At 37.4% G+C, this 13,011-nt stretch overlaps 1 protein-coding gene across 3 annotated transcripts in view; it reads left to right on the forward strand.

The window, feature by feature from the left end:
- CUL3 (cullin 3) overlaps positions 1 to 9,953 on the forward strand; it is an 82,646-nt gene extending 72,693 nt beyond the window's left edge. For all 3 annotated transcript variants that reach the window (XM_087819560.1, XM_087819561.1, XM_016197707.2), the window contains 3 exons: positions 1,316 to 1,502; positions 4,886 to 5,031; positions 7,126 to 9,953. In XM_087819560.1, the coding sequence (XP_087675686.1) occupies positions 1,316 to 1,502; positions 4,886 to 5,031; positions 7,126 to 7,257 (465 nt within the window). In that variant the 3' untranslated portion in view covers positions 7,258 to 9,953. The remainder of the gene's footprint in view (positions 1 to 1,315; positions 1,503 to 4,885; positions 5,032 to 7,125) is intronic.
- Positions 9,954 to 13,011: the final 3,058 nt, after the last annotated feature.

Here is a 13,011-nt window from a genome sequence, read left to right on the forward strand (position 1 = left end):
ACAGATGTCCCCCATTTTCCCTTTTTGCCCCACTCTAACCCTGTGCTCCGCCACAGGCCTTCATCACATTATTGTCTATGTCCATGGGCTATGCATATATGCAGTGAATCAAAGTATTATAGCCTAGTGTGCAGACTTGTAGCATACATCCCTCTACTTGTGTAGAGACTAAATCGTATCCATGTACAATTCTCTTACTGTTCCCATTGATGTAGGATTATAATGAATTTAAAAATTATACAGTTGAGCCCAGGCCATTGTGGCTCAGTTGGTTGAAGGTTGTCCCATGCACTGAATGGTTCCCATTGCCCGTTCAATTCCCAGTCAGGGCACATGCCGGGGTTGCAGGCTTGATCCCCAGTAGGGGGCGTGCAGGAGGCAGCTAATCGTTTCTCTCTCATTGAAATTTCTCCCTTTTTCTTCCTCTCTCTCTCAAATAAAATAAAACATTTTAAAAAATTATACAGTTGACCCTTAAACAAGATGAAGCTTAGAGGCCTGACACCTGCCCACCCCCCAGTTGAAAATCCACATAAAACTTTTGACTCTACAGTGGTTGGCCCTTCTCATTCCCAGATTCAACCACGATTGTAAAACTGTTGCTGGGAATGTAAAAATACTGTTTTCCATCCAAGGTTGTTTGAATCCATGGGTGTAAAACCCAGAGATGTGTAGGGTTGAATGTATTCATTGACAAACATCCACAGTGTACCCACGCAGTTCAAACCCATGTTGTTCAAGGGTCAACTATATATACATTTTTTCCTGAACTGCTTTTATTATATTTTATCTCATAATACATAGCAACAGTTATCACCTACACCTCAAAACGATTTATTGCTTTTCATATTTAGTATTAATTACCAGGTACTTGATATTTTTTTAATTTGGTCCTACAGACTAATACATATTTTCAGCTTGGACTATAAATTTTGATTGTCTGATAGAAGGCCTTAGTTCAAGCTTACTTTGTTTCTCTCTACAAAAGAAGTTGCTAAGCAAAAGAAGTGTGGGGATAAACTTGGAAGGAAGATTGTAGCGTATTTCTAAAAGTAGCAATTACATGTTGGTTAACACTTTATTTTTACCTAAATATTAAAAAGTACATACATTTTCAATACTTTGAAATTTGAATCCCTTTTTCTCTGTTGTGCATTTTTCCCCCAAATTAGTGAGATTTTAGTGAGTATAATGGGGAATTCTTCAATGGAATTACCTCTCTAACCACTGCTTGGTCAATTTTATGTACTAATTAATTTTCTTTTAATCTGTCAGAAAGTCTATGTATAATTATGTCAATCTGATAAAATTTCAGGAAATTCAACAAGAAACGGATATCCCTGAAAGGGAACTTGTTAGAGCCCTGCAGTCCCTCGCCTGTGGTAAACCAACACAGCGGGTTCTCACAAAGGAACCCAAGTCAAAGGAAATAGAAAATGGTCACATATTCACAGTTAATGATCAGTTCACATCCAAACTACACAGAGTCAAGATTCAAACAGGTATTATATTGTTCCTCTTAAAAGCAAATTGTATTTTTTCTCACTAAAAGTTCTTATCTGTTTGATTTTTATCTTTTAAAAACGTAATTCTTTTCTGGTGCTGCATGACACACAGGCTTAGGAAGTAGAGCAGCTTTTTATTGCTCTGTGTTCCTGTCACAGTGCAGTTGGATCCAAGTACAGTCAACGTTTTAAAAAGTAATTCATAGTGGTGAACATGATGAATTTTTCCCATAGGTTTTTGATGCATGAAGTACAATTTTATAAGCATATTACTGCTTACAAAGTTACTGTTTTTAACTGGATAAATAATAGTGGATGTCAGCTTTTAAAAATGATTTACAGATTTCTCATCATTGGGAGTTATCTAAGTCTGGTCTTTAGATGCAGCTACTTACATTTTTGTGAGTATTTTAAATTTTGAAAACCTTAAAATTTATATCCTCACTCTAACTTAACATAGAAGTGACCTTGCTGTGAGCACTTTTTAGTATAGCCTTATTTTTAAGTTGATAGTGAACATTCTATTTATTGTATATTTAACATAATATAAGGTGTGTTTTCGTTGCATTAAAGGGAAAAAGGCATTCCACCTTTGTTGACATTTAAACTCTAATGTAGTATTCTACTTGGTCTTAAAACTAGTATTAGAAAGTTTCCCTGTACTAATTCATTTATTACAGCTAATACATCTTGTGGTAAAACTATTTTTAAAATAAGAAAAAAATTTTAAATGACTAGAGTTTTTTATTTTTTTAAAATTGTATTTACATTGTATGTTAGTAAAAGACAGTCTTTTAAAAATTACTTTAATGCTAAACACATTATTGCCAGACTACGGTGACTCAGTAACTTACACACACTTTCGTTTCCCTTTTGCCTCTAATCAGATCTGTGTGCTTTGCGAAGCAGGGTGGTGTGTCTGTGTCCAAGCCTTGACTATTTTGTCCCATGGTTCAGAAACATACCACTGTATCTTCATCGCCAAAATTGACCCCATAGCTTTGGGGCACAGTTGTAGATTAAAAGTAAAACAGAACTGTCCAGCAAGTCATGGAATAAAATGTCTTTTTTCTCCCAGTGCAAGACATACGAATTTATAATTTTGGACAGATACAGGTTTCGGGTTTCAGGACTTATTTGTATCCCAGATTTGAAGGAAAATGTATGATGATGTATTTTAAAGTTCTTTTCAGCTATAAAATTCTGTGAAGAAATATTTTTCATCTTGGAATGGTACTTAGGTTACCTTTGCTCTTACAGGTATTTTGTGTAAGTTAAAATTTTCTTTCTGGTTATAAGTACTGTGATCATACAGGTGTTCTTAAGTGGTCCAAGTACCTATTTGCCTTTTGGAGAAAGAACTTAGAATCGTAATCAAATGCTCAGAGACTCTGACCATACCTATTTATACTGCTTTTTACTGTAGTTGGCAATGGAAATTCAAGCAGAGGATTACATTATTGCCTAATGTAATCTTTGGAAAGAACTAGATTCTTTGTAATTTACAGCAGTTTCCATAGTTGACAGTCTTTCCCAGTACCACCATTTACCTTCTTCCTCGGTTCCCCCCAATACCTCTGCATACACAGGTAGCCACTTACACACGCGAACACCTCTGCTGTGCTCTTAAGTGCAGAGTATTGTGCTAGGCTCTAGGAGTGAGCTCCTGCACTTAAATTTTTAAAAAATCGTAATTCAGCCTGTTTCACCACAGTCTTCACATTTATTTTAGAATATACCTATTAAGGTGACCAAATCCAGATGAAACAGATAGGTTTAAAATATCGTTTCTTTTTCCCTCCAACTTATTTTAAGTATTTTAAAATCTGCAGAAAAGGTGAAAAACACAATAATGGACATGAGTATGGCCATCACATACAATTTACAAGTCATTAAAAATTTGTCACATTTACCCCTCTCCCTCCATGTAGGTATATATTTGCTACAGCATTTTTAAATTAATTTGCAAACATCCTAACACTTCCCTCCAAATACTTCAGCGCATATATATACACACACACACACACACACACACACACACACACACACACACTCTTAGAGTAAGATATTTTCTTCCATAATTGTAACAACATATCACACCCAAGAAAATTAATAATGCCATACTGTGTGTCACCTGTATTAGTATGTCCGCAAGTTGTCTCAAAAATGCCTTTCGTACCTTTTTGGATCCAGGAGTCAATCAAGGTTTTCACATTAATTTGATTTTTTATGTCTCTTTTATTTTTATTGTATTTAAAGCAATACCTATCTTTTAAGAATGACATTGACTTTTCTTTTAAAGAAAAGCATTATTCTTTCTTAGTATACCACTTTAATCTAATTTTACTTTTTTATTAAGATTATCTTTAATTTGGGAAGGCACTGAAAGCAGAATTCTCAAGCAAGGGATTCTGGTTAGAAGCAGTTAGATGGATGTGCACACCGGAACGATCTGAATTGTGCAGTCTGCTGGCGTGTGGGCGTGCCCATGCCTACTCAGCAGTGTTCCATGTGGTTCTTTGTAATTTCTCAGTTTCTACTGCCAGAATCTTCACATCTGTCTCCTGCTGAGCACCAGTAAACCAAAACTTAGTTATCACTTTTCTTTCTCTGCTACTTCATTAGAGCAATGTTGTGGGAGAAAGGAAGTAGATGTAATCCTTGGCAGTTGCCTTGGAGCCTGTAGGGAATGAGAGTAAGATTTCTCCTAGAGACTGGAATAAGTGTGCTTGGTGACAGGGGGACTGTGAAATGAAAGTTAGTGAGGTACAGGACAGGGAGTTGTTAGGTCATTGGTGAGAGCTACAAATGAGTGAATTGATTGGTAAGGCATTTCTTTTCTAGTGACACCTTTTAATTATTTATTGGCTAACTAAATCTTGGCAATACATGTTCTTTCCCCCTCTTTAAGTGTTAGAGGTTACAGCCACAGGTATTATCTTACCTGAGATACTTTTGGTGAGGTTTAACTTGGAGTGAAGGTGGTAAAATACTAGATGATCTCTGGAAGTCACAAGCAATGAAAATGACTGAAAAGTTAACTACTAAAGATAACCGACTACCTTTTTTCTTCCAGGAAAGGAATCATATTCTATAAAATAAAATTCTGTTTTCTTATCCCTGTAAAAGTAAATCCCTACTACTAAAAAGGAATAATTTGGGATTATAGGATTTTTCTATCACTACTTGTTTAAATATTTAGTAAACACTGAATTAGGCACTCTTTGGGTGTTTACTAGGAATAATGAGTGTGTGTGTATACTCCAAGTTGAAATTAGTTTTTCTCAGTGGATATTAATTTATACTGTTCATAAACCACATTTTTTCATTACATTTGAAATTACATGATTGTCACATAAATGCCTTTATTTCTCTTTTAGTTGCTGCCAAACAAGGTGAATCTGACCCAGAAAGGAAAGAGACGAGGCAGAAAGTAGACGACGACAGGAAACACGAGATCGAAGCTGCTATCGTGCGGATAATGAAGTCTAGAAAGAAGATGCAGCACAACGTGCTCGTGGCAGAGGTGAGGGCCCTGAGGCTGGGGAGGACAGAAAAGCAAAGCCGGCACAGCCGGGATTTAGGAAAGTACCTTGTTCAGTCGATTTAAAAGATGATTTTAAAGTGAGGAAACGGTAATCAATCAGGTAATACTATTAAAAGCATGACACTTGATATTTAAACGCAGCCATCCACTGAAATACGTGCACACTGTCAGAACTAACGTTCGTTATGAAAACATAGAATGTTGCCACATGAGGAATAAACAAATTTTCACTGCTATTCAGTGTTTGTGTAAACAAACTATATTTCTAACAGTCATTGCCATTGGTTGAATGCTTCCATGTTACAGATTTCAGAAAATCATGGAAAAAGCAAACCAAATCAACAGTTAAGACAAATTGGCAACCAGGTGACTGGTTAGTTTTCCCAGCATTGTCAGTGGACTGCTAAGAGAGGGTATTTGATGGCAGTGCCTTGAGAAGTAAATGGAGGTGTAACCATAAGAGAGTGAGTGGCTTGTCCTTGGAGGTGTTGGCTCATGGGGAAAGGCAGAGAGCAATGCAGGATTGAGTGTTGAGTTGAGGGGTTCTGGGTTTTCGCTTTTCTAGATGGGAGGATATTGAGCATATTTATGTACTGAGGATAAAAATAAAAAAGGAATGGTTAAAAACAAAAGGAAAAACATGAAATGAGATCATTGAGGTACCAAATTCAGAGGAAAGGCAAAAGGATTGTACAGAGCACAGGTGGGTGGTAGGTGTGTTATCAGGGATGTTACTGAATAGTTCTCTTCCTGAGCATGCAGGGCGCAGGGGTGTGTTCATAAAAAGGATGGGCACAAGCATAGCTAAGTGTTTATGTACGAGGTGGGAGTAACAACAGGCAGGGGGTTGTGTTAGGCCTGTGGGCTGCAGTTTGCTGCCTCTTGGTCTACACACAAGGTGGTATAAACTACAACTTTACTCAGCAGGCAGCTGAGTAGTAGATTTTGAATGATGTAGTAAAAGTAGGAAGGGTGTTTGGAATCAAACCAAAGGAATCAGGGACTTGAGGGTGCTGGTGAGTGTGTTGCTGAAATGATCTTGTGTGCAGTCTAAACCCCATCAGCAATGCAATAAGGTCAAAAGAAGTTATTACTGGCTTAGAACGGGTGAGAGGATTAAGTTCTCTCGGGGATGAGAACTAGTTTGTTGATATTAGAATGATAATACTGGAAGAATGATAGATTTTAGCTGGAAAGTGAAAAGCTGAAGTTTTAGATTTCAGAGGATTATCAGTCTGCCGTTGCCTTGGGAAGTGAACCAATCCAGCAGGAGTATAAGGAAAGCTGGCTCATGGGTGGATGCTCTACAGGAGTGGCGGGTGGACTTGGGGGTGGAACGGTGTGGATTCCCTTCTCTCACTACTGGTTCTGTTTACTACTTGTTGATGTCAGTTTTCCTCTCTGGCTTATTTTCTTCATTTGAAAAAGTTAGACAACCTCCTTACTGGGGCTAAGAGCATTAAATAAATATGTACAAAATGACTGATACATAGTGCACAGTCAGACTTTCGCTGCTGCTGTAGTTACTGTTATTACTATAACTGATGTCACAGTAGTTATAATTCTGACAGCAGCTGGAGAAAAGAATGACAACAGCAGCACTTACTGTGGACTGGGCATTCCTCTAAAGCATCGTGTCTGTTAACCCATTTAATATACACAGCAACTCCATGGGGTTAGGTAACTTTCCCAGGGTCCCACTTACTAAGTGGGAGAGCTGGGATTTGAGTCCAGGCAGTTTGTGCTCTTACACACCTGCTGCCCACATTCTGTGAAGTGGGAGGGTATCCCAGAAGTCAGAATGGTTACATAGTAGGTGGTGTACATTCATTCTAACCTACTTTAGTATTCACATCCTGATAGGAGGAAAGATGTTTTAACCATTAAGTTTTCAAATAAAACCACTTTAAACTTTAGGTATTTTTAACTTTTGTAATCAAATTACTAAAGTTTGATCTGAATCTTAAAGTGGCACATCAGTTCTGTTCAAAGATAAGACTTGTGTTAATATGGAAGTGTTACATATGTTTTAAATTTTCTGGTGAGAAATAGTTTTTTTACCTTCTGTTTTAGGTAACTCAGCAATTGAAGGCTCGATTCTTACCAAGTCCAGTTGTTATTAAGAAACGTATTGAAGGACTTATTGAGAGAGAATACTTGGCACGAACACCTGAGGATCGAAAAGTATACACATATGTCGCATAAAATGCGTCAGGAATGTGATCTATTCTTGGACTGTACTGTTCGCATGGACTGGGAAGTTCTTTTAAATCATTAACTATTAAGGCGACCATCTCTTCTATTAAATTACAGCACATGTTCTAGACCATTCAGATCAAGCCTTTACTCCCTTTGAGAGTTTTCAACATCAGTTGATTGAGCTTCAGGCTTTACAACGTTTATCCCTGTAGAGATCATCTTTACAGTTCCTCGGGAAAATGTGAATGTGCCGCGTTTTGTTTTCAATACTGTATGAAAACAGGAAAAAATAAAACAGAAATTTAGAAAATACAGCTCATTAAAATAAAATTGTTGGATTTCATTTCCCCAGGTCTTCAGTGTTGATGTAAATGTGTTTTTGTAGTGTTGCTTAGCACTTTGCGCATTGTATAAGTTGGGTAACAAAAATGGTAAAAAGAAATGACACAATTCCCAATTATCTTGCTCTGCTTAAGGCATTTCTTTAGCTAGTCTTGTTTAATTTAAAGGTTTGATAAATATACAAAGACCCAAGCATACAATTTGAGCAGCATGTTTTATTCTGCCACTTGCACTTACTAATCTTATAGCCTTATGACCAGGAATCTTTGTTTTGGGCTCAGTACACCCTGATTTGGTTTTCCCTATTGTAATTTGAGATTTCCCAAATTAAGTCTTATAATGATTAGGTTTTGTTCTGCATTATCTCTAGAGAAAGAAAATATTTTAGTATGTATAAATTGTACAATAATTTTTTGCTGTTGTACTCACGGCTAATAGTCGATTGTATAGGGCAGTGTTTTTATTTCATTTATTGTTGGCGAAAATAAATGAATTTAGCATACACATACCCACTAATTCAAGTATGTCAGAGCACAACGTTGGCAGCTGGTTATATTTAATTCAGCCCCTTTGAAAAGCACATATAGTCTACTCTTTGTTTATAAAGTATCGTAGGTTCCCCTCTCAAATATATATATTTTGGTGAAGCTGAGGTGCATGTTAATTTTCTGTTCCAAAATGCATTCTAAAGATGCAATAAATATGATTACCTTGGTATTTTGTAACAAGATCTTCAGTTCTTGCAGCTAGCTGTGTTTTGGAAAGTGATTAAGCAATATTTTTCAGACCTGATGATTCTTGGATATTTAGCTCTTGTCCTCCAAAGAGTCATCGTTTCATGTTTTTAAAGATGTGCTTTGTGCTGAAGATTCGTGTCGGTTATCCTGTGCTTCCAACTTTCACCAATGTTTTTTACCTGATGGATCTGCCAAGGATTATAGTTTGCTTTATTTTTAATAACTTCAGAGTATTTTTATCTTCCATTTTATTTAATTTTGTCTCATTTTGTTTTCATAAGACATTGTTTCAGATATGTAATTGGGGCAAACCACTATAGATTCTGTTGGATAGAAAATGAAATGTTATTAATAAGCTCAAATAACCGACCCTTCATTGACTATCAGTACTGTTGATACATATATTAGAATGTATGTCTCAGAAGATGGTTTCTGTTTAAATTTATGGTCAAGTTACAACAACTGAATTCTAATATGGATTAAAAACTCCACGTAAATCTTTTTCCCCATGCGTCTTGGGTTATACTTTTCCTTGTAGACTTGCAGATACGTTCTTACTGCATTTAATTTTGCCTTCATTTGTACTGTAGAATTATAAACCTTATGCTCTTAATCTCTACATTTTCCACTTTTACATGATGCAATTAAGATACAAATGAAAACTTTCATGAACATTTATTCTCAGGATACTTTCACCATACTTGAGCGATATAGTAGGTCAGATGTAGCATGGAAAGCTGAAGGGTTTCACTTCTGATTTTTACCTATTTGGAATTTCTGTAACAGAAATCCAGAGGAAGATACTGGTATTTCAGGTTTCGGAATATTATTATTGCTCTCAATTCCCAATTAAATGATCTGTAACACCTTGGGGATTAGAATAACTCAGATTGTCATGCTAATAAATGAAGGATGTAAAAACTTCATTTGAAATATAAGTGAGACATTAAAAAATCTTAAGTGCTAGTTTAAAGTATTAAAAGTAAAGTTAAATGTGTGTTATTGTCTCAAGTGTGGACATACCAATCAAATCTAGAGTTTAGAGACATACTCATCAGTTTGGGGGCACAGGTTTGATATTTATGCTTCTGAATACAACACACTTGTGAATTGCAGTTGAGTTGCATGGTTGGAGAATGCAACCATTTGCAGCCAGTTGCATTTCAGTCTTTTGCAGCTTAGTTGAATGGTGGGAGAATGATGCAGCATGGGAAACAGAATTGGGTCACCTAACGCTGTTTTAGTTCATACGTATTATTTAAGTTCATAATGATGCGTTTTGACGTTGCTTTCTTTTCAGCAAGAAGTCATTCATGTTACTTTTCTCAGTTTTTTAATGTCTTAATTTCAAAGACTAATGCATCCTAACCATTTATTTAATCCTGTTGATGTGAATAAATTTTGGTGACTTATACTTGAAGAATTTTAAGGAGGGTGGATACGTAGTTTTCCAACTGCAAAAATGATGTAATCTTTGTTCACTTGTTTAATTGTAATTCTCTGATATCCTCAAATCCAGGACAGTGTTTACTTTGAATTGTTATATAGTTTATATTATTTAAAGATTGAAAATTCATTGCAATTAGGGAACAGCCTCAAAATAAAATGTGGTTGTCATTGCAAGGATTCTCTATGTCGGTGAATTTTAAAAGGGGGTGGGGAAGGATGTACTAGAATCACTGTGCAGCATTGTAAACCTAGGTTCCACTCCCAAACCCCCAAGATGCTGGTGCGCCTTCTCAGTACAAATTCTTGTCATGGTAAAGAACCGTGGATGTTCTGTTTCCCTGGTAACTTAATGAAACTCAAGTTTCAATACTGAGATAAGAACATACAGTCCAAATAATACCTAAAACTAAGAATTCTTGCACTGTGGGGATAATTAAAATTGCTAACTCAAAATTCTTTCTGCAATTGTGATACTTAAAGAGATGCCTCCACACAGTGTCTGGCATGTGGTGGGCGTCTGTGCTCAGTAAAGCTCAGATGAATGCCTAACGATCACTAAATGTCTTGGGAGAAAGTCTTACAAGAATTGAACTTGATAAATTAAAATTTGTACTGCATTTTGGGGGCTATGACAAATAATATTTGATGGTATAAGGAGTATATTTTTACTTTTATAACTGGAAATTATTTGATCTTTGGTTTTCAACTAGCTAAAAAGTGGAAAATGTAGACCAACTACTGGGTTGTTCCAGATGGTATTAAATGCTGATTTTAGAGCACTCTGAGTCACAACATCCTGTGACAACATTCAGACTTAGTGATAGAACAAATCATTCCAGATCTCCTAGTTAATGGCGTGCAGGAATTTGGGCCTAATTCTGTCTGATTTCAAAATCTGTGCTTTTTTAATGTGTCCCCAGTTTTGGCAGATTCTGGACAGAACTTTACCAATTGAATTTGGATCTGAAAGTAAATTTTCTTGGTGAGTATTTTGGTGAAAGTTTGTTTTGATTGATTAGAAAGTATTCCTTGGAGGGTTTGATATTGTGGAACTTTTTTTAGATCCTGGACAAGAGAAAATTTTGTGATATTACCTGTGCATATTGGTGTATGTGGTGTGTGGGAATTATTTTGTTTACGTGTTTACAGAACTGGTGTTAGATATCAATATCTCTAGAATTAAGTTTAATCTTTATATCCTATATGATGCTGCTCTCTGTATTAGAAAGTAACCACTAGACTGATTTCTTAAATGGAGCAGAATTGTACGTCAGAAGAGACAGAAAACTTACCCAAAGGACACGACATCAGGTGGGGGCGGACAAAGTGCATTTTGTTCCAGTGCAGCCTTAGCAGCGGGCGACCAGTATGTGTAAGTACAAAGTAGTGAGCTGCTGCCAAAACCATTGCAACTTCTCCATCCAAGTGAAGGGTGTGCAAAGAAGGGAGTGCCCTTTCAAAGTAAGGAAGACCACACATACTGCATTCTTCATGCTAAAAACTGCTCTCTAAATTTGCCTGCAATTTTGCAATAATAAGGAAAACATGCATACTTTTTTATCCAAATTAATATCTAAATTCCTAATAAGGCATTTATATTCACTAAACTGACTTGAACTGATTAAGAAATAATGCAGCCCATTCTCAGAGAAATGAAGGGTTGTACTTATTAAGTTACATTGTACAAGAATCCCCTACAGACTAAAGGGCTATTCTCGAGGAGGGCACCAGTTCCCAGGGAAGCTTCCAAACAAACTGATGCCTCCTGTAGATTTGACTTTGTAGGTTTGAGCTGATCTTTTGTGCAGCTGGGTCTGGGAACCATTGCTTTAGATTATAAATTACATAATAAAGCACATAAACTCCCAATTTTACTAATTAGGAGAGAACGTTTATATGATGTAGGCTGTGAGATCTTTAACATCTTACATGCATGTAATTACTGTGCACCATGTTGGTCAAGTCGAGGTTTGATTAAAAGCAGGGCAGTAATTTTATGCTGCTCATGGTCACAGGTCAGAGTGACACTCAAACCCAGCCAATTGGTCCTCCCAGTTGGGGGAGAACCGGTAGCAGCATCCTCAGAGTGGAAGGGCAGCCCGGGGTCTGTTTTCTTAGGCTCTCCCACTGGGAGAAACAATTGAGAAACCAAGTGATCGCAGCTCAGTGGCCTATCCTGTTGGTATGAGTTTAGCTAACAACACAAAGTGATTCTAAGGAAAAAATTACTGAACAGTTTAGTGAGATCTGGGGGACAAAAATTAGTCTGTTAGTGCGGCCAACTTTGTGAGGTCATAACCATAACTATAGTGTAGGAGCCAGGTGTTTCCAGTGGAGTTCAGTCCTTGGTGTCATGGTCATCTACCTAATCTGACAAGAAGTGACTCCCTTGGACCATGATACAACTCCCTAATACTCAAACGTGACTGAGCTTTCATGAAATCACCCGTATTCTCTTCTACCAGTAATTAAGCAAAATACATGTTTTTAATTGTTTCCTCTTGAAGACAAAATTGAGTCATAAAAAGAGCTCCTCCTTCAAATTGGTGCATAGATTAAGATTTAAGTGCATAAGGGAACCCGTAGCTCCTCGACAGGGAAACATTCTCAAGGTTGGTGAAGCAGGGAGGGCCCCCTTCCCGCCTGGACTTCGGAGCTGGCTCATCAGTTACCAGTTCTCCCGACCCTGGCCATAACTGCCGCTGCAGCCGGAGCGTGGGTACGTAGCCTCTTCGTGTTTCCTTCTCTTTATAACTTACTTGTCCAGGCTCAGCTGTGAATCCAGTGGTAGATCTGGGTGACAAAGGCCATTACTGCTTCTGAGGGACGTACTTCCCTCTGTAGCTTCTAGAAGATTTGGAGCTTGGGCTCGCCAAAGGAGCAGTGGGCAGCGTGCTCTCCCTGTACCAGTTCTTAGCATACCTGTCAGCAAGTTCTCCAGCAGTGAGAACTTCCATCTTGTTAATAGCATTCATTTACGAGACAACATAGATCCACCCTTCTGTGTAGCGAATAGCCCTGCACGTGAACTGGAGCTGTTGATTAGCCTTGTCGTGTGCTCACCAACTGAACTTACTGCCCCAAAACTGGCCTGTACACCAAGCCAGTGCATGCTGTTTTCGGTATGAGCTAGTGTAATGTAACATCTTGAAATAGACTGCTTAATTTCTGTTACGACCTTCCTGTGGTCCTTGCTTAAATGTTCCGTTTTTCCTACTAAATTTTTGCAATC

The sequence above is a fragment of the Miniopterus natalensis genome, chromosome 8 (assembly GCF_054644295.1).
Source record: "Miniopterus natalensis isolate mMinNat1 chromosome 8, mMinNat1.hap1, whole genome shotgun sequence".
In the NCBI taxonomy this organism is placed as follows: Eukaryota; Metazoa; Chordata; class Mammalia; order Chiroptera; family Miniopteridae; genus Miniopterus; species Miniopterus natalensis.